Source organism: Mustela putorius, unplaced genomic scaffold (assembly GCF_011764305.1).
Source record: "Mustela putorius furo isolate JIRA1106 unplaced genomic scaffold, ASM1176430v1.1 tig00003853_pilon_pilon_pilon, whole genome shotgun sequence".
Lineage (NCBI taxonomy): Eukaryota > Metazoa > Chordata > Mammalia > Carnivora > Mustelidae > Mustela > Mustela putorius.
The window spans coordinates 22,951,304-22,971,510 of record NW_025422005.1 but is presented as its reverse complement, the minus strand read 5'-3'; the positions used below and the strand labels follow the sequence as shown (position 1 = coordinate 22,971,510).

The following is a 20,207-nucleotide window of genomic DNA, read 5'->3' as shown; positions in this document are numbered from 1 at the left end:
TTTCAGTGTCATTTAAGTGCTCTTTCCCTCTTAAGAATAGTTGGGAAGGGCATTTCTTGGAGGCTTAGTTTTCTCATTTTCTTTCTTTCTTTCTTTCTTTCTTTATTTATAAGATTTTATTTATTCATTTGACAGAGAGAGATCACAAGTAGGCAGAGAGGCAGGCAGAGAGAGAGAGAGGAGGAAGCAGGCTCCCTGCTGAGCAGAGAGCCCGATGCGGGACTCGATCCCAGGACCCTGAGATCATGACCTGAGCCGAAGGCAGCGGCTTAACCCACTGAGCCACCCAGGCACCCTCTCATTTTCTTTTTAAAGAGATTTTATTTATTTTTAGAGGGAGCAAGTGAGTGGGGGCGGGGGACAGTGGGAAACAGAAAATCTTGGGCACACTTCCACTGAGCACGGAGCCTGGTGGAGGGCTTGATCTCCCAACCCTGAGATCCTGACCTGAGCTGAAACCAAGAGTACACATACTTAACCCGACTCCAGGCGCCCTTCTCATCTCTTAAATGGGAATGATTGCTATGATGATGTGTTTGTGACGATGACCAAAATACGCATCCTGCATGTTCTGTACCTTTCCTTACTACTCCTGTTTTTTTATTGGGAAATATAAATAGAATTTCCAACATTTTTGGTTAGAAGTCTTTGTAGACTTTTGGATTTTCAAGAAATGCCTAGCTCTAGTTAAACATATGATTAGATTCCACAGAAGGAGCTGGATATAGGGTTTTTATGCATTTGATTTGCATGCTTTGTAAATGTTAACTCTGGCCTGAAGCTTCAAAATAATTTCATCTGACATTTGTAGTTTTCCAGCTAATATCCTGTTCTTATCCCTTCCTTGACCCTCCCCCTTATCTTTGCTACCTTTAGTTTAGGAGCTCATTCAGTGTTTACCTAAATAATGGAAACACCTTGTTATGTGTTCATAGCTTCTGTTTCAAGGACTTTTGAAACAGTTTTACCACAAAAAAAGCTTTGTCTCTATGTCTTTTTGTTTCATTGGGCTGAATTTTAGCTTCATTTTGAATTTTATAAATTTACATTTTTAGCAGGCATCCCAAAGCTGTTTTGTTTTAGTGACACAGTGTGTCATTTTGTGGGATATTTCAGAGAGCTCTGGGTTTTGAAAATAGATGTTTTAAAATAGCAATGCAACTTTATTTTTATGTGATAATCAGTTCAGTCAAATTAAGATTATTGGATGACAAACAGGAAGCTGTTAATATAAATCTTGAATTGGTTCTCCTACCTGTTTTCCAGCTCATGCTCTCTGCACGCATCCCTTTCCCTGCCTGGCCTTAGCCTCACCTCCTCCTTTATATGTACCCACTGCTGGCAGTTGTGTACCTACCCTGGGAGGTAGTGATGGTCAGATGAGGGGGTCTGGGAGATTCCTGCTTCAGGCACTTGGCTCCCATGTTTTTCAGACAAGCAGAGAAGACTTCTTTTTGAATAAACAAGGGACTGTCCTCTAGCCTTAGGCAGCATGGATGACTTGCCTTTCATAACTGAGAGGACTAATAGAATATTGGACAACACGGTTTTTGAATTATGATCGAACTATTTTTTTTTAAAGATTTCATTTATTTATTTTACCGAGAGAGATCACAAGTAGACAGAGAGGCAGGCAGAGAGAGAGAGGGAAGCAGGCTCCCTGCTGAGCAGAGAGCCCCATGCGGGACTCGATGCCAGGACCCTGAGATCATGACCTGAGCCGAAGGCAGTGGCTTAACCCACTGAGCCACCCAGGCACCCATGATCGAACTATTGAATGAACTATGAACTGTTTCACACTTCATTCTTGGTTCTCACCTTAAACCTTGTAGAAATAACCTTAGAGATGAGTTAATTAAAGTCTGGAAAGATTGTTATGATTTGGGTAACACATTTAATGGGTGAAGTTTGAAGGGATTCTTGTGATACATGCTGTCTTTTTTTCCTTTCCTTGACATTCAAGGAACCCCCAGAGATCTTCCAACATGGAGAAATGTTGGGGCACTTCATTATATAATTTGTAACACCTTTTCCTGAGGTTTATTAAAGAATAACTGGGTCGGATCAAATGAGTCCCCTGGTTTCTACTTGCTGTTTGCAGTTAGGGGCAAGTACTGTGGCCTTTTGAGTCTAGCCATGTTCAGGTCACTAATCATATGTCGTTGCCCTTGAGCATATTGGTCTTTACTTATTAAATTAAAATGTATGAAAAATAGTTAACAATTCTCTTGTGATGGAATATGCTTTTTCTTTTTCTGGATTATGTGTTTTTCATGTTTTGAAAAAAAGAAAGGGACTGGGAGGGGAGAAAACCGGGGTTATTGGCTCTGTACCCTGATGATTAAAGGTAAGTGAATATTTAATGTCAGTCACTTGATTATTGTTACTGTCTTTGTCAGTATCTGAAAGTAAACATAGAAAAGCCTTTCAGTCGTGTTTAATGTGTATGTGAAATTCAAGATCCTAACTTGAAATTTTTCCCTTCTGTATTATGAACTATAGGTACGTTCTATGGATGAACTGAATCATGATTTTCAAGCACTTGCTCTGGAGGGAAGAGCGATGGGAGAGGTAAGTGAACTGGTGTGTCAGAGAAGTGGGACTGTTTTTAAGGGAAGTTTGGAACTGTCTTTCATCAAATGTGTCTGAATCTAGTCTCCAGAAGTATGTGCTTGCTTTTCCTTGTTGCCATCCTCATGATAGGAGTGGGATATTGCAGAATTTTGCCAAAATGATCTCATTATAGGAAGAATGTTAACCTTACCCTAATGTCTTCAAAACAAAACATGAGCACAAATTATTGATGATTATATTAACCAGTTAGTTGTAAATTGAGGCTTTAAAATTATCAAGTAATTTTATATGCATCAGATGTCCTTACTTTTGCCTCATTATCCAGTTGCTAGGTTTTTTTTTTTTTTAACAGTAGAAGGGAGTCTTAGATTGGAACATGTTAATAACCTGTTTTTAGAGTAGTGCCATTTTCTGAGGAGGTTGTTTAGGGCTCCATTATGAAGAGGAAGTTGCTAGATTTCTGGTGAAATAATTCCAGAAGGTAGAGGCCTCTGTCAGTCCCCCTTTACCTACATAGATGTACAGAACAAGAATTTTGGTTTGTTTATAATGTTTAACATTTGCAAGAACAAAATTTACTGTTACCCAAATGTGGATAGGGAAGACTGCCAAAATTCTAAAAGAAATGGATGTATAAAGTGCAGCTGACTTCTGGTGATTTCTAGTTGTTGACAATAAGAATGTATTGGTCTTAAGGTAAACATACAGTTTGAATTAATAGAGGTGTGATAGGTTCTCAAGCTGGGGGCATGTGCTTGTGGTTCTCTTGTTCTGGAGATTAACTGTAGGTTTTTATTCTTTTGTTTTATTTTTTACATATCTAATGTTTAATAGCTCCCACATCTATTTTAATGTTTTAAAGGAGGGAAAATACCTGTATTCTGGATTCTCTTTTATATCAATTGTTAAATACATTTGTTCTTTGATTTAGCAAATATTCTTTGATCCAGGCACTGTGCTAGGTTCTGAGGATTCAAAATTAAGATAATTCTTCTCCTGATTTGTAGTAAATATTCATTGACTGCCTTTGTGGTTAAGCGTTAGCTAAACTCTTTTGGTGTTTTGGTTTTGAGATTCGCTTCCTGTGTTACAAGACTTTGTTTCCAACTTTTTTGAATCATCTTGTGGTCAGAGTTCCAGTGTCCTATCATCTTGGGTTTATGGGTTTGGGGACTGTTCTTGTTTTTCCCCTAGAGTTTAAAGAGAAGATAGGTAGGTGGCTTTATGTCTCCTGTACTTGCCTAATATCATTAAAACAGTGCACAGCAATAAACCTTACATGGTTATTGGGGAAGAGATTTTTCTCAATTAGCTTTTGGAGCAAAATTTGAACAGAAAGTTAACAGATGAATCAGATACTAAGTATAGACGGGAAACCATATTTGTCTTGTGATTTTAACCTGGTCCACTCTACCAAAAATATAATCCCAGATTTTAAAAATTAATTTACAAAATAAAGCTTTTTGCTGTTTTGTACACAATATTTTATAATTTCTAAAGGCTTAAGTCTAATTGAATAGTGAACAGAATTGAATAGAAAGTTGATTTTATTTAAATGGTAACAATAATATTTTTTAAGTCATTTTTTCCTTCTAAATATGCCGTTTCTCCCGCAAGGTTTCCAAACCTCACTCTTACTTTTTTAGAAATGTTATTTTTTTGGGATCCATATATAATTCTCAGACCTGGATGTAGGCATATGTAGATAACCAAAGTATATTCCAACAGTAATATGCACTATTACTCTTCCTTCTTCATTCCTCATTATTTATTCACAGAGTAATAATAGCTACCCTTTTGCTGGCCATGTATTCCACAGATGCTAAGGGGTCTGCATCCATTGTCTCATCAGTAACGCTATCAGGATAGATCCAGTATCCAGTTTAAGAAATATGCTGAGATAAATGAATTAATTTGCCCAAGATCGCATATGATGGAGCTTGGGATTCTGACCTGGCTTCCTTTCTAAAGCATGTTTCCTTAGAGTAAATGAAGCCAATACTTGTAAAATAATTGAAGGCAAAAATCTCATCTTGGTAAGCTGTATAAAAATTGACATTTTGCCTAATATGCCTCCTCCCAGAATATAGATAACGAAATGTTTTTTTTTTTTTATTTTTAAAAATTTTAATTTAAATTAAAAGTTTTTTTTTTTTTTTTTTATTTATTTGAGAGAGAGAGAGAGAGCACAAGCAGGGGGAGAGGCAGAGGGAGAGGAAGAAGCAAACTCCCCGCTGAGCTGGGATCCCGATGTTGGGCTTGATCCCAGGACCTGGAGATTATGACCTGAGCCAAAGGCAGCTGCTCAACAACTGAGCCACCCAGGTGACTCTGAAGTTTTTTTTTGTTTTGTTTTGTTTTTTACAAAAGCAAACTCTGCCCCCAGTGTGTGGGGCTGGAACTCATGACCCCCAAGTTCTAAAGTCACAAGCTGTACTGACTGAGCCAGCCAGGCATCCCTACCTACTTTTAAATTTTTATTTAATTTTTAAAAAGATTTTACTTATTTATTTGAGGGAGAGCGAGAACACGTGGGTGTGCAAGCTAGGGGAGGAGCAGAAGGAGAGGGACAGACTTGAGCCTGACACCAGGCTTACTCTCACAACCCTGAGATCATGACCTGAACTGAAATCAAGAGTCAGATACTTGACTGAGCTACCTAGGGCCCCACTGATGCCCTTGTTTGTTTGTTTGTTTTTTTTAAGATTTTATTTATTTATTTGACAGAGAGAGATCACAAGTAGGCAGAGAGGCAGGCAGAGAGAGAGAGGAGGAAGCAGACTCCCTGCTGAGCAGAGGAGAGCCCAACACGGGACTCAATCCCAGGACTCTGAGATCATGACCCGAGCTGAAGGCAGTGGCTTAACCCACTGAGCCACCCAGGCGCCCTGCCCTTGTTTTTTTGAAAGCATAACTAGGTTAGTCACAAAGGAGACAAACTAAGTGCAGAGTGAGGTTTCTGTACTCAGGGAGCTCTGTAGCGGTCAAGGAGGCAGTGAATACAGACGATAGAGAAAGAATGCACAGTATTTTCTATGTATGGTTCAGATTTAGAGAAGGGAGTGATTAGTATCTGCCAGACTAGTTTGTGATTACTTATTCGAGAGTGTAAGACTTGGGAAACATTTTCTGGTTTAGTTAGGGTCTGCAGAGGTACAGGATGGGAGAATTTTTTTTTTTTAAAGATTGATTTATTTACTAGAGAGAGAGGGAGAGGGAGAGCGGGAGCTTTGGGAGGGGCAGAGGGAGAGCATCCTTAAGTGGACTTCCCAGTGAGCACCAAGCCCTTTACAGGGCGCCATCCCAGGACCCTGAGATCATGAGCTGAAACCAAGAGTCAGATGCTTATTAACTGACTGAGCCACCCAGGCTCCCTGAGAACTGCCCCCCACTCCCACCCCCAAGCTTTACAAGGGAGAACAGCAAAAGAGAAATGAATTAATAAGCTTTTATAATATAAAGCACAGCTTCTAATTAGTTTAACTTCATTAAATTTCCTTTCCTTTAAGCAGTGAAGCATCTCTGGGAGAGAGGATATGTATAAATACAGTCTTTACCCACATGGGCACTAAAATTTGAAGTAAATTGTATTGACTTTTCAGCCAGGCACAGAGTATTTTTGCTACACTTACTACATGTGTATTGGTGTGGGTGTGTATGCGTGCTTGCGCTTGTGTGAGTCCTCATTATGGTAAACAATACCTAAATCAGGAATGTGTGAATCTTTAGAATTGGAAGAGAATTAGCTCCATTCAGAGTAATTGATCTCAGGTAAAGTTAGTGCTGCTTGGCTCTTGTTATCAAAGCCAGTACTAGCCTCTTGGTGTCCCTTTGTAAAATTTACAGCATTTCCTAGTTGAAATCTTGCTAGGAAGTGGCTACTTTAAAACATCTCCTCAAACCTTACTAGTTGTTTGATGTACAGTTGTTCTTAGCTGAAGGACTCACAGTGCAAGTGGTTTACTTGCCTCTTATTCTTGAAAGTCAGCATTAAAAAGGAGATAGTAATTTGCCTTAGGAGTAGGGCCAGAAATTGTTTTCCAAATATTTTAGCTGGTCTCCTTGCTGGCCACTTTCATTCAACTTAAAGTTGTAGTCCTGAAAATTAAAAGGCACATCTTTGAGCCCCCCACCCTTTAAAATTTACATATGAAAAGACGGGTCTGTTAGTTGACTATTTAAGAATGTTTCTTTGTACTACTGAGGAGGCTCACTAATCTTGGGTTGCTGGACTTGGTTTCTACATTGGTTTGGTTTAGGATCTTGTAGGACTTATTTGCTCTATCTGTGGGAGGGCATTGACTTTCTGTGTCCTAAAAAAGGATGGATTTGCCAAAGGGAGAGCTGTTGGCAGAAAAGCACCTTCTGCATAATTGGTTTTCTAATTTTTTTTTTTTTAAGATTTTATTTATTTATTTGTCAGAGAGAGAGAGAGAGCAAGAGCGAGCACAGGCAGAGTGGCAGGCAGAGTCAGAGGGAGAAGCAGGCTCCCTGCGGAGCAAGGAACCCGATGTGGGACTCGATCCCAGGACGCTGGGATCATGATCTGAGCTGAAGGCAGCTGCTTAACCAACTGAGCCACCCAGGCGTCCCTGGTTTTCTAATTTTTAAAACCTTTTTCTGTTTAAGATTCCTTAATGTTTTACATGTAGGAAACTTGACCACTTTCAGGGATGTTAAGATAGTAGTGATTATATGGCCCTTCATCTTTGTTTTAGAAACCTGAAGCGATAGAAAAACTTAAAATAGACAAGTTTGTAAACCTGAGGAAGGAGATCTGGCAAGTGCTCTTGTATGTGGAGACATGATGAACCCTATCACGTTTCCTGCAAGTAGAATAAGGTGAGAGATATTTAAAATACAGCTATAGATTTTCATTAGATATCACATAGGCATTCTCTCTGTAAGTGTAAAATAGCAGAATGGCTAGTAGAGGGAGGAATTTGGTAGTGAGCTGGAGAGCTCCTCACTCAAAGAAAAGTGTAACTTGGCAGGATAGAGCTCTCTCTGGACCAGAACTCTGAAGCCACCATCCAGCTAAGATGTTTGTCTTCTTTGGACTTTTATTTGTTTTCCATCTGTATGACAAAGATGTTGGACTAGTTTCCTAGGACTCTCTTAAGTCTAGGGTTTTGGAGTTTGTCCTTATTTCTCTATCTTTAAAAAGATAGAAAAGAAGAATAATTCTACTTTTTCTAGGATATACCAAAGGGCATCTAAAAGATGTCTTTTTAGAGTGACTCCCCCTGTGTGGTACAAAGGTCCTGTAACTTTTCACTAGGTTTTCTAAGTGACTCATTCACCAGTCTGCAGTTATCTAAGGCACTGAAGTATTTGTCCCTAAGGGCTCTTGGGTGCTGATTCTGAAATCAGGGCAGGTGGAAACCTGATGTGGATACCAAGTCTGCTAAGTTCTTTTCCACATCTTTCCATCATGGCAAACAGAACAGCTCATGGAATTGGAGGCTTTTTGGCTGGCTAAAAGTACTTGTAGGAGTTATAGCCCAAGGACTACCTTATGCTGGCAGCTTCTTACAGCTAGGGTCCCCTAAGAATAACTCAGTTGACACCAAAATGGGTTGAATTTTGAAAAGGAGATCTATATATATGTGCCAGCAAAATCATACACCCTTTCTTGCAGAAGAGAAGAAAAATTAATACAGTCTTTAATGTATTGATGTAAAAACACCTGACCAAACAGTGTAGTGAATCTCTTTTTCCCCAAAATGTACCTTGGAGTATGGACAGGAATGTTAAATCTGCCTAGTTCCTTGAACCTTGTATTAATGCCATTTGGTTGTTGGGCATTTTTGGCATCTTGCTATTGATATGTTTACTTCAGAGAAAACATATCTAGCCAGACCAAGTGATCTGGAGAAAAGAGATCTTAGTTCATAACTTTCCGGTATTAGATTTGTGACTATGTGTGAGAGACAAAGTGACCTTTTAAAGAATATTTTTTTATTCTTTGGGGAAGTTCCTGGGATCCATAATAGTTTGGGGATTGGGCGTTTTGAAGAACTGGAAAGAGGAAAGTGTCTTGTAACCTTGACAATGTGGATGCATCGGATATTTGGAACTTGGTTCTCAGTTCTGTCCTGTCATTCTGAGGCCTGTTTGGAATCGCACTCATTCCAGTATCTACCTTCTATCCTATATTGGGACAACAAGAGAGACCTACCATTGTAGTGCTTGCAGTGCTTGAATGCAGGAAAACATGCTCCTTTGCAGCAGGATGTAGCCTCTCATTGTTAAATTTCTCCCCTTTTATCCTCCTTTGGCTAAAACCTGTTCATTCTTTTCATCTGCATCACTATGCTTTATTTGAGGGTAAGTCAACTAAATAATTACAATAATGCATTAACACTTTTCAGGATACTTTGGCATTGATTTCATTGCCTATGTGAATGTCCCAACAGATTTTGGGGAGATACTTGTAACATGGTTTTTACATGAGGAAAAGGGGTCCTAAGGTCAAGTGACTCCAGTTAAGGTCATGAGTATTAAGATGTGGGTTTGACTCCCAAGTTCTATTTTGTTAGGCTAAGGAATAATAGTAGCTGCAGTATATCGAGCATATATGATTTTGCAGGTAGTATGCTAACCGCTTCATATGCATTACAGTCTTGACAGTGTCCTGCAATGTTATGATGCTCTTTTATAGACCAGGTGAAAATGGATCAGGGAGGTTAACATGATCATGAACCAGCTAGTTGAACTCACATCTTTGTCACTCTAAATCTTGTTTTTTTCTGTTATTTATCTCTGCGTGTCCAGAGTCTACCCATTATTTAAAATCTGACTTCAGTGATCAGCTCCTCTATAAAACCTTTTTTCCTCTAACCAACCAGAAACTGTGGAGAGGAAGTTATTTGTGTCATTCTTATGGCCCTGGTTTATTTTATATGTAGTGATTTGTATAAATGTTTTCTGTTTCCCAGTATGCAAGTTTGTTGAGGGTAGGGGCTTCAGCCAGTAATGTACTTTGTAAACAGTGGCTGCCTAATACATTGTGTTGAACAAATCTTAGACAAATGCTTTTTTTCTAAGCATGGATTCCTCTTTATTTTCTCTTTTACTCCAAAAGTTGATACTGCCCTCCCTTCAAGGGACCATAGTCCAATTCAGTAAATACGTATTGCCTATATTCTTTATTCAGATTACATTTCCATCCCGAGGAATGTGGGGTTGTAGAGGGGAGGATGAGGAACTGACAAAACTGAAAAGCCTCCATTCATTCACGCTTCTCTGAATATTTTTACATTTTCAAACTATGTGATTATTACTTTCCTAAAGACAAGTACAAAAGATGAATAGTCAATCAGCAATGCTGTTACCATCCAAGTTGAAATCGATATAAGGCATTTATTATAAAAGATCTTTTGTTTAATATAGTTGTACTAGATCAATGGGACACTTTCTCTGGGCCATCTGCTGGGACATGGAAATACCTTCATTATATATACACAACCAGACATAATAGTGTTTGAAAAGCGGAATTACTTTTGTTGTTATATTTCCTGTTCAAGTGTGTATTAAATAATATTGTGTGTAACTCTGTCCTCTTTACTATTATTTTGCTGATGAAGAACCAGAATTAACCAGTTAATCTGTTGTCTCTTGATTGATTAATGCAGTCTGTGATTCTCATTATGGGAAAGCATGTGGAGGTAGTAGTTTATTTTCTGTGTCAGTCTTCCTGGTATACACAGTAGCCATATCTATGAAATTTTCATCTTGTGGAGTTCATGAAAAAGGGAACTTAACCATGTCTGGTACACTGAGATCTTTGTCTCGTCAATTTAATAATTAAAAATGCCCTGAGGCTGACTGGGTGTGTGGGTGGGTTTAAGTATTTGTTCCCATCTTGAGGCAAAGGACCCTTTCTTCCTCTTTTAGTTAGTTGTGCCGTTTCCTGCTTTGTAGATATGAGGTGGGTAGGTCATGAAGCAAATCTATGTGGTTTCATGGTTTTATGCATGAACTTTATACAGGTTTCCTAAGTGATCTGCAGGCTTATCTTTTGCACATTGGACTGTTAGGTACTACTGCAGGAATCACTTATATAATGATTAAGTTTGGACCTAGTGTAGCATGCATGTGGTTATGTTGTAGGTCAAACCATATAGTTTATACTTGTGAAAACAAACGACCTGATTTATAGGTAACCTATAGGTAGCCAGGGTAACATAGTCCTCTGTTCCCTTCCATTGGTTCCTTTATCCTACAGAAAAGCTTAGTTCACCCTGGCATTTGTTCGTTTTCTGAACAGTTTCATAAGACAGCAGAGAAAAGAAGTCTCATTGGCTCTGTTCCAATAATTTGAAGGGGGAAGGTATAAACAATCTTACTTTCAGTGGATTGGTGAAAGGGTGTGCAGCTTCGTTTGGAGATCGCCCTATGGTAATTTGTCACGAAAGAACATGGAGATTGAGGTGTTAACGGTGTCTCTGAATTTTTTTTACGTAAGCATGAAAGAGGTCTAGTGTGTGTTTAATTTCCCAAATGAAGTTGTTCACAGTGATTGTGTTCTCTGTGTGGTCAGGAACTACTGTGCTCCTTTGAAGAGAGTGCACTGCGGAGTTCAGCAGTCATCAGTTGAACCGACTGCAATTCTGTCCTCACATTTTAGATGTACAAATTCTTGTAACGTCTGCTTGATTGCTCTTTTTGCACCTACTGTTCCCCAGTGACCCACCATGGATCTTCAGGGGATCTTTAAAACTTTACCCATTGAACCTGTGTTCTTAAACTCGGAACACCATGTTTGTATGTACTTGGGTCCTGTTTTCATCTAGACTTTGCAATCAGCTGACACTACAGAATAGATTTCTGGTTAAAAGAATTTCAGTGATAGATTTGTGCATACTTACTGACTTCATTCTTGATCATCATAATGGGCTACGAATCCTCATTTTTGAAATTACATAGTTTTGTTTTTAATTTTTAATTTTTTGTTCATTTATTAGAGGGAGAGCAGAGCATGAAAGAGGAACACGAGTTGTGGGGAGAAGGGCAGTGGGAGAAGGATAAGCCAGGCAGGGAGCCTGCAGATTCAGATGCGGGACTCCATCCCAGGCCCCCAGGATCATGACCTGAGCAGAACTCAGGTTCTGCTGACTGAGCTTAACTGACTGGGCCACTCACGCGCTCCAGTTTTTCTTTTCTTTTTTTTTTTTAAATGCTTTGAAAGCTGAGAGAGGCATCTAAGCAGCCTTTTTGTACCTTCCTTGCCCCCATTTCCACAGGTTCCTTCTCTGTTTCATACCTAGTTACTGCAGTGACCTTTTTGCTTAGCTTCTCAGAATCCATTTAACTTGCCTTCACCCTATTTTATGGAGGAATATGAGACTAATTTTCTGGACTTAATTTTTATGATGTTACTACCCGTTGCTGTCTATTGCATTAAGAACCTAATGCTTTGGTGATCCATGAAGCTTCACTGGTCACTGGACTAATTGCTTTTCTACCTTTCCTTACTGCTTTCCTGTGCCACTGGCTAAACTCCTTTCTTGGTGGGCACCTGGCCCGCTTGCTTTTCTTTCTTTCTTTCTTTCTTTCTTTCTTTCTTTCTTTCTTTCTTTCTTTCTTCCTGCCTGCCTGCCTGCCTTTGCTCTTTGTGGAGTGTCCTTCCCACTGTCTCTTCACTCTGAACTCTCCCCCTCCTATATGGTGGTCCTGACCAGTCCTGTCGCTACTAGTGTTCCTTTCTTCATCCAAAATAGGTGGTGAAGTTTAACAGTCTGAAGCACACTGTAAGTGTGCTTAAAATGAATGCCTGCGAGCTACATCTCTTTGATTCCTGATAGGTTTTTCTTTTTACTTTTCTATTTGGGCAAAGAGAGTCTTTTACTACTTTTATTTTTAGTAGTAGCTACAATAGGTTGTGCATTTCAGGGCCTGTTCAAGTAGTACTTCACTTTTTGACATCAGTACTTCAGATCTGAAACTCCTGAAACTTTTCAGTAGCCAGAAGAGCAGTAGTGGTTTTCCAGATGTGAGGTGAGGGTTCTAGAAGGTCAAATTTTACTTCATATTGGCCAGGCCTAAGTGATTTGTGTCATTTCATCCTTAGTGGTGGGAGTATTTCTGAGGGACGTTAGATGTAACTATTGACTGTGCTAATGAAAAGTGCTTAATAGCTGGCAAATATTTCTCAAAAAATCTGTTAATTTTGTATACCGTATAATTATAATTATGTAAAATAATAAACTTTTCTTCTTGAAAAGTCCATTAAATTTTAACCAAAAGAGATATTTACTTAAGAGACCAGTAATGTGTAAATTGTTTTCAGTAGAGAGCATCTTGACACCTAGATGAATAGCTTAAGCAATAATTACAAGGTGCCATGTTCTGAATTTGCCTGGTAGAAAAATGTGAAAAATACTGATTCTTGGACTGTGTGTGTGTGTGTGGTGTGTGTGTGTGTGATTTGAATGTAGTGAAGCAGGACATAGTGTTTTAATATTTAAAAATAATCTTTACATGTCAGTATTATTTAATTAAAAAGAATGCAGGGTGCTTCCTCAATTAGAAGATATATAAACAGGAAGTGTGAATTGAGAAGATCCTATTCATTAAACTGAAAAAGAATATGAAGGGCGCCTGGGTGGCTCAGTGGGTTAAGCCGCTGCCTTCAGCTCAGGTCATGATCTCAGAGTTCTGGGATCGAGTCCCGCATCGGGGTCTCTGCTCAGCAGAGAGCCTGCTTCCCTGTCTCTCTCTCTCTGGCTGCCTCTCCGTCTACTTGTGATTTTTCTCTGTCAAATTAATAAATAAAATCTTAAAAAAAAAAGAAAAAGAATATGAAAATCAAAGCACCATAACCATATATATATATATATAATTTATTTATTTGAGAGAGGTGGGGAGAAAGAGAGAGCATAAGCCAGCATTGGGGGTGGTGGTGCAGAGGGCCAGAGGGAGAGGAAGAAGCAGACTGCTGCTGAGCAGGGGAGCCCAACTCAGGGCTCTATCCTAGGACCCTGAGATCATGCATGACCTGAGCTGAAGGCAGACACTTACCTGACTGAGTCACCCAGGTGCCCCTATACTTGTTTTTAATTAAAAAAAAAAACAAAAAAAACTGAGTTGTGATTAAACCATTGAAAACGTTCAACATTCCTTATGTAAGCTACAGTTTTCAGAGTGGATTAGATGTTATTAACTGCTTGCTTAGAAATATTTGCAACGTAAGGTGAGCTCTTCTTAAAATTGCCACTAACTTTGGTTACTGTGAAGTTAGGTTGAAGTGAAATGTGTCAGTTTAAGAGAAAATGTCTTATTTGTAGGAAATTCCATACCACCAGAATCTCAATTTTTGTTTATTAGAATATCAGTTCTAAATCATAAAAGTATATTATATTTTGTAACAAGTCATTCATAATGCTACCACACCAGTAAGAACCTATTTCAGTTTTTATTTTTCTTTACAGTCTTGATCCAGAAGGGAAGAGTGCATAAGAAGTAGTAGTCTTTACACATGCAATTTTGTATTTTACTTTTAAAAGTTAGTGTTTTTTTGTAAACACACGTAGTCCTTGTGGCTGTTGTGGACGAGCTTCCGTTGTGCTTACATAGCGACCTTGGTGAACATTTAGCTTGCTCCCAACATCTTTGCTCTTAGACTTTGAACGTAGAGGGTTTTTTCCCTTTTGAATTGTCTTTTTGTTATTGTTGAGATAGATTCTCAGGAATGAATGTGACCCTTGATGGACTTACTTTCTAAACTCTTTACCAAAGAATTATCCTAACAGTAAAGTAAATGGATGTACCTTTTTTTTTTTAAGATTTTATTTATTTATTTGACAAAGAGAGAGCACAAGTAAGCAGATCGGCAGGTAGAGGGGCGGGGGGAAGCAGGCTCCCCGCTGAGCAGAGAGCCTGATGTAGGGCTCTATCCCAGGACCCTGACATCCTGACCTGAGCTGAAGGCAGAGGCTTAACCTACTGAGGCACCCAGGCTCCCCTGAATGAACTTTAAAAAAAAAAGTCTTGTAAAATATATTGATGTATATTTGTCTTGTTAAAAGCTTTTTTTCTTATTAAAGCTTTAAATGACTTATGAGTGTAGTTCATAGTATTTATGAAAGCACTTTGTGTCCCGTCTCACTTGATACCCCACCAAACCTTTATGACATGGGGGTTGGGGCTAGGCCAATCCCTAGGCATTAAGCTTTTTAGAAGGGATTTCTGAAAATTATACAATTGTCACACATCAGACCTCTGCCTAGAACATGTGACTGTCAGTGGCTACCAACTATACTTCTTTATTTCAGTCAGTTCTGAGTGGTTCTTTCTTTGAGTTGATGTCAAATTCTTTTAATGCAATAAGAATGTGTGCTAAGAGATTAAAAAATTTGGGCAGGGGCTATGTCTTCCCACCTGGTTAAAATACCAGGTATTTGACTCCTGCATTGTTTACATCCCAGTGATGAAACTAGGCTTGTGTTGGAAGTTTGCGTTGCCAGGTAACATGATCGAACCTGATGGTGCCTCCAGGGCTGTACCATGCATCCCTGCGAACAGTCCTCCTTAAGAAGCCTAATTTCTGCTCTGAGAGACAGCTCTATGCAGCCTCTGTTGAGTATGTCAGCAGTTACCTGGTATTTTATTTCTCTTGAGTGCAGAGTACTTGTTGGAGTGTGCATTTGGGTTTGAGACCTCAGGAAACCTCACTGATACTTTCCTGTGCAAATATTAGTAACCATTGTGGTCAGACAAGTCCAGTCCTTAATAATCATCTTGCCTCTTTGTTTTTGCAAAGCTGTAATCATGGCTCTTTTGTTAGGGCTCTTAATTTTATGGGATTTACGCTGAAGTGGGTTGGGTGATGCTGTGCTCACATCTGCTAGCTGAGTACTGAGGAGCATTTCATTGACTAGCCATTAGTAGTGTTCTTAAATGATAGTAGCAGCTGATTTTTTTGAGTGGTTGCCCAGAGCTCAGCATTGTACTGCCTTTTTTAATTTTTTTATTTATTTAATTGACAGAGACAGAGAGATCACAAGTAGGCAGAGAGGCAGGCAGAGAGAGAGGAGGAAGCAGGCTCCCTGCCTCACCGAGATCCTGATGTGGGGCTCGATCCCAGGACCCTGAGATCATGACCTGAACCGAAGGCAGAGGCTTTGACCCACTGAGCCACCCAGGTGCCCCTGTACTGCTTTTTTACATAGATCTCATTTAATGTTCACAATAGTTCTTTATAGGTGAGAAAACTGAGGCCAACAGGGATTAAATTCTGAGTTGGGATTTTAAATCAGGTTGGTTTTTAAAAATGATTTCAGAGTGCTGGCGTGTATTTTACTACCATATTATATATTATTTCTTAAAATAAGAAGCCCTTTATTGTCTATATCTATTAAAGGGCTCTTAGTGGGGGCTAATGTTGGATTGATCGTGCAAGGTTGGCTTTGGGTATTGTCTCTTTTGTTAGGTGATAAAAGAGAAAAGGTGTTTCCAAACAAAATCTAGAGGTTTTCCAAGTGGCTGACATTGCTTATAAACTAGTGCTTGATTTCTCTCTTGTTCTCCAGAAGCCTCATGAATATGCTTACTGATTTTTTTATTTTCTCTAAGTCGTCGTCTTTTATAAATCCGTAGTTCAAGCTGAGATAAATAGTGTGTGTGTTTTTTTTCCCTAAAGGTTTGAGAACTGACACTATTAGGGGTTTGGGCCAACTAGGAATCCCATTTCATGGGACAAGACAGGGAAGACTATAAGGTCTGTTGTATGGTTGGGTAGGATGGTGGGACTTCCTAAGTCCTGGTTCTCAGTTTGTAGGTCTTAAAAGGGATTTCCATCACTAATTCAGAAGCAGTTAGCTTATGGGATTGACCTACACTAACAAGAACCACAAGAAACTTCTGTATGAAAGTCAAAATGCAGTGTACTAATTTATAAGGAGAAATAATAACTCTCAAGTGAACAAGGTAATTGTGTTCAGTGATCAGCATGCTTGGCTAGAGGAGGAATCCAAGTTCTCATAAGAAGTTTGCTTGCTAAGCAGAGTCTGAGCCAGGGAAGTTAGTTGGATGTTTTTCGTGGCTAGTGTAATCAAGCTACTGTCTAGCTTGATGCGTTAATTGCTTTTATAAGGATAGGCTTCTTTGTGCATCATATGCCCTCTCCCTAAATATGCCAACTGGGTCATACTACCTGATTCCCTGGGTCTCTTGCTTTTGTTGGACTCATTCCTAATTTCAGTTATCTTCCTTTGGAATTGTCAAATCTTTTAATCCTCTTATTGCCTAATCTTTCTTTAAAGTAAATTTTGTAAACCTCTGCTGTGATCTGTTCCTTTTTTGGCTTGTCAAAGAACAGTTTTGTTTTTTTTTTTTCCAAGTTCTTGATGGGATAAAGGGGAACTGTTTTCTCATGCAATAGTTGGATTTAAATTTGTTGATTGGATTTAGGTGTGGCTTGAGTGAAGGTTTGGGAGCTCCCAGTGTTGATGCCAGTGGGTTGGAGAACAGATATGTTTTAGCCAGTACTATCAAGACGTTAACTCCAGAGGGTTGCTATTGAATTTGAAATAACAACTGGAGTCTCATCATCACTTAGTTTTATTTTATAATTCAGTAGATTATAGCTTCTTTCATTCTGATCAGATTAGAACAGTTAATGTTTTCAGTTGACTTGAATATGTGATTGCTATTAGTTCTCAGTAAGCTTAATATGTGTAAGACCATCTAATTTTGCAGAAGTTTATACGTTTTTTAATACAGAGGGACTATAAGACAAAGTAGGGGAGAACATGACAATAGAAAGCATGTAATTTTTCCAAATTCAAAAGCACTTGGATTTTAGACATTTGAAATGGAACGAGACAGGCTTCTTAAAAACAAACTTGAAAAGAACTGTGTAGACTATCAATCAAAGCAACCCTGTTTAAATATATTTGTAACTGTATTAGTTCCTGTTGCTACCTAGTAGATCACCTCAGAATTTAGTGGCTTAAAACAACAGAGTTGTTTCCACCTATAGTTTCTGTAGGTCACCCAGTCATGGCTTCGAAAGATCCTCTGTTTCAGGGTCTCCCACACCCTGCACTCAGGATTCCAGCTGGGGCTGCAAGTCATCTCAGAGTGCAACTGGGGAAGGCTCTGCTTCCCAGCTCACTCTTGAGGTTATGTCAGGATTAAGCTCCTCACAGGTTGTTGGACAGAGGGCCTCAGTTCCTAGTGAGTTGATGTCCCATGACCTCGCTTGGTTTTTTGCCATGTGAATCTCTCTGCAGGGCAGGTCACAACATAGCAGGAAGCTTCATCAAAGTGAGCAAGCAAGAGGGCAAGAGAGAGTTGAACGCAAGAGGGCGAGAAAAAGAAATAAGACAGTCAGTTTTTTGTAAGATAGTCTTGAAAGTGATATGTCATCACTCCTGCCATGTGTTACTCCTGAGGAACGAGTTCACAGTAAAGGGAAGGGGATTACATAAGGGCATGAGGGCCAGAAACAGGAGTCCTTTCTGATGCTGCTTACCACACAAGTGAGAGGTGGGGATGGGGATGTTTTAGAGGAACGTGAGAAATGCTAGGTTCTGTAAAATATCCAGACTCAGAAGAGCTTTGCTACATTTGCTTCTGTCTTTGCCTATGTGCCTGGGGTCGGTATTTAAATTTTCCTCCCTTTCGCAGAACACTCTTGGAAAGGTTCCGCCTTTCTCCTTCCCAGAATTGGCATGCTAGCACCTTCCTTCCATTTTTCTTTATCTCTTATGCACTTGCCCCTTCAGTCCAAGCTGTTTTCATTGATAATAGTTTCTTGACCACCTCACTACTACTTTGCCAAAGCATGTGGCTTTCTAGTACTTGCCGCTGCTTTCTACCATCTGTGTAGGATTTATATTTATTCTAATGATTAATAGTGGGAGATAGGGTTGCCTTTCAGTATCTGATTAGGGTCTTGGGGTTTTTGGTGTGTATTCCTTTGAGACTTGTTGCACCGGTTACTACTTTGAAGTAGAATCTTCACTTTTTAGCACCTTTCTAAACGTTTGTTGTGCTGTTGATCTCTTTTGAGAGACTTTGACTCAGAACCAGTCTTGCTTACATGTTCACCTGCTTTTGCTGGCTTTGCATGTTATGACAGCCTGGCAAACTACAGTGAAAGGTGACAGAATTCTAGAAGTCATTTTTGAAGCCTTGAGTTCAAGGGCTGCTGCTTTCAGTCAGTAAACAGTTTGACAAATTCTAGACAGACTGTATTTGCATATGGAGACTGGTACCTGAGGAAGTTTTTCCTTGAGCTTTCAGGAAGGATTTCCAAATTTGACAGAGATTTCCAAAATTGACAAATTTGGAGAGGGATGAGCGCCATATTGAATATATTTTGATCTCCTGTGCTCTCTTTTCTTTATTTTATGGAGAACATCCATTTTTATATGAAAATTCACCAAGTGAGGTGTCCCTTCAGCCGACATTCTTTCTTGTACACACAGGAGAAGTTTGTCCTATTTATTTACAGTCCCTACACATACAGGAGAAAAACCACAATTTTAGTTGGAAAAGATACAACCAGTAGGGAAATATTTATAATCTTGCGAGAGGGCATTTTTGAGACTAAAAGAAAAGGAAGTTTAAAAACAAGAATTCTTGAATTGTACTTGGGTAATTCACATTAATTTTTCAGTGTCCCTTCTGTGATTTACAGCTATTTTTCCTTGGTATGATGCCACTGAATACATTTATTGAGAATCTGCTATGTGGTGGGCATCATGCTTGGCACTCATCAACACGATCTCTAATCATCACAAACTGGAAATTATTTCCTTCAACAGTACAGAGAGAATGAGGCTCAGGACAGTTCAGCAGTTTGTCCTAGGACACATCAAAGTTACCTAGGCCTTCACTTCCTGACCCCACTTGTTCCTGACCCCACTGGTTCCTGACCCCACTGTTTAGCTCTCTCTCTCTCCCCCTTTCCTCCCTTCCCCCAGCCCTCATCCCTTCAAGTTCATAGACCATTTCTGTCCTTGTTTCCCTCAGAGAATGAATCCAAGAGGCTCACTGGAAAGTGACTGCTTATAACTGCGTATCTTCAAGTAAACCTGTGTTTACTAAATGTCAGACCATAAGTGTCTTTCATCATGATCTTACTGAATTAGAAAGTAACAAATGAGGGGTCAAAAAGTGTGTGGGACACTGCTTTGAGCAGGTTTTAACCCAGGCCTACCAGATAGATTTATAGAGCTAGATTGGAATTATGCTAAGAAACCCATGATCCAGATTTGGAAAGCCAAGATTTGATTTTAGTGAGGGCAGAGTTATTTCTCCCTTATCATTGGGGTATAAATTGGAAAGGTAAATTTTCATTGTCAAGGAGGAGAGCAAATGGCTTTGCTTTCTGGTTTTTGGTTCTATTCCTCTGAGAAATTCAGCTTTCTAGGTGCCGCCTTTTATGCTTAAAAGCAGTTACTAAGTATGATTTCAAAGTTCTGAATTTCTTGTCTTATTGTTAGTAGCTGAAATGAAAACATACGTAGAAGTGATAAGGGGGACATTTTAGTGAGTAAAGCTGATGTCCAGAATGAAGAGGGATGGAAGTCTAGTGGAATTTCACTTTGTAACCCTGGTCACTAATGCTTTTGGTCTTGTGCACACTGTATTGGGTTTTACTTGAAGGGTACTTTCCA

General features: G+C 39.3%; 1 protein-coding gene across 20 annotated transcripts in view; it reads left to right on the top strand.

Annotated features, from left to right (window-relative positions):
- Positions 1-20,207, top strand: part of PUM1 (pumilio RNA binding family member 1) — a 136,613-nt gene that overhangs the window by 45,583 nt on the left and 70,823 nt on the right. For all 20 annotated transcript variants that reach the window (XM_004740962.3, XM_013046740.2, XM_045064087.1 and 17 more), the window contains one exon: positions 2,503-2,571. In XM_004740962.3, the coding sequence (XP_004741019.1) occupies positions 2,503-2,571 (69 nt within the window). The remainder of the gene's footprint in view (positions 1-2,502; positions 2,572-20,207) is intronic.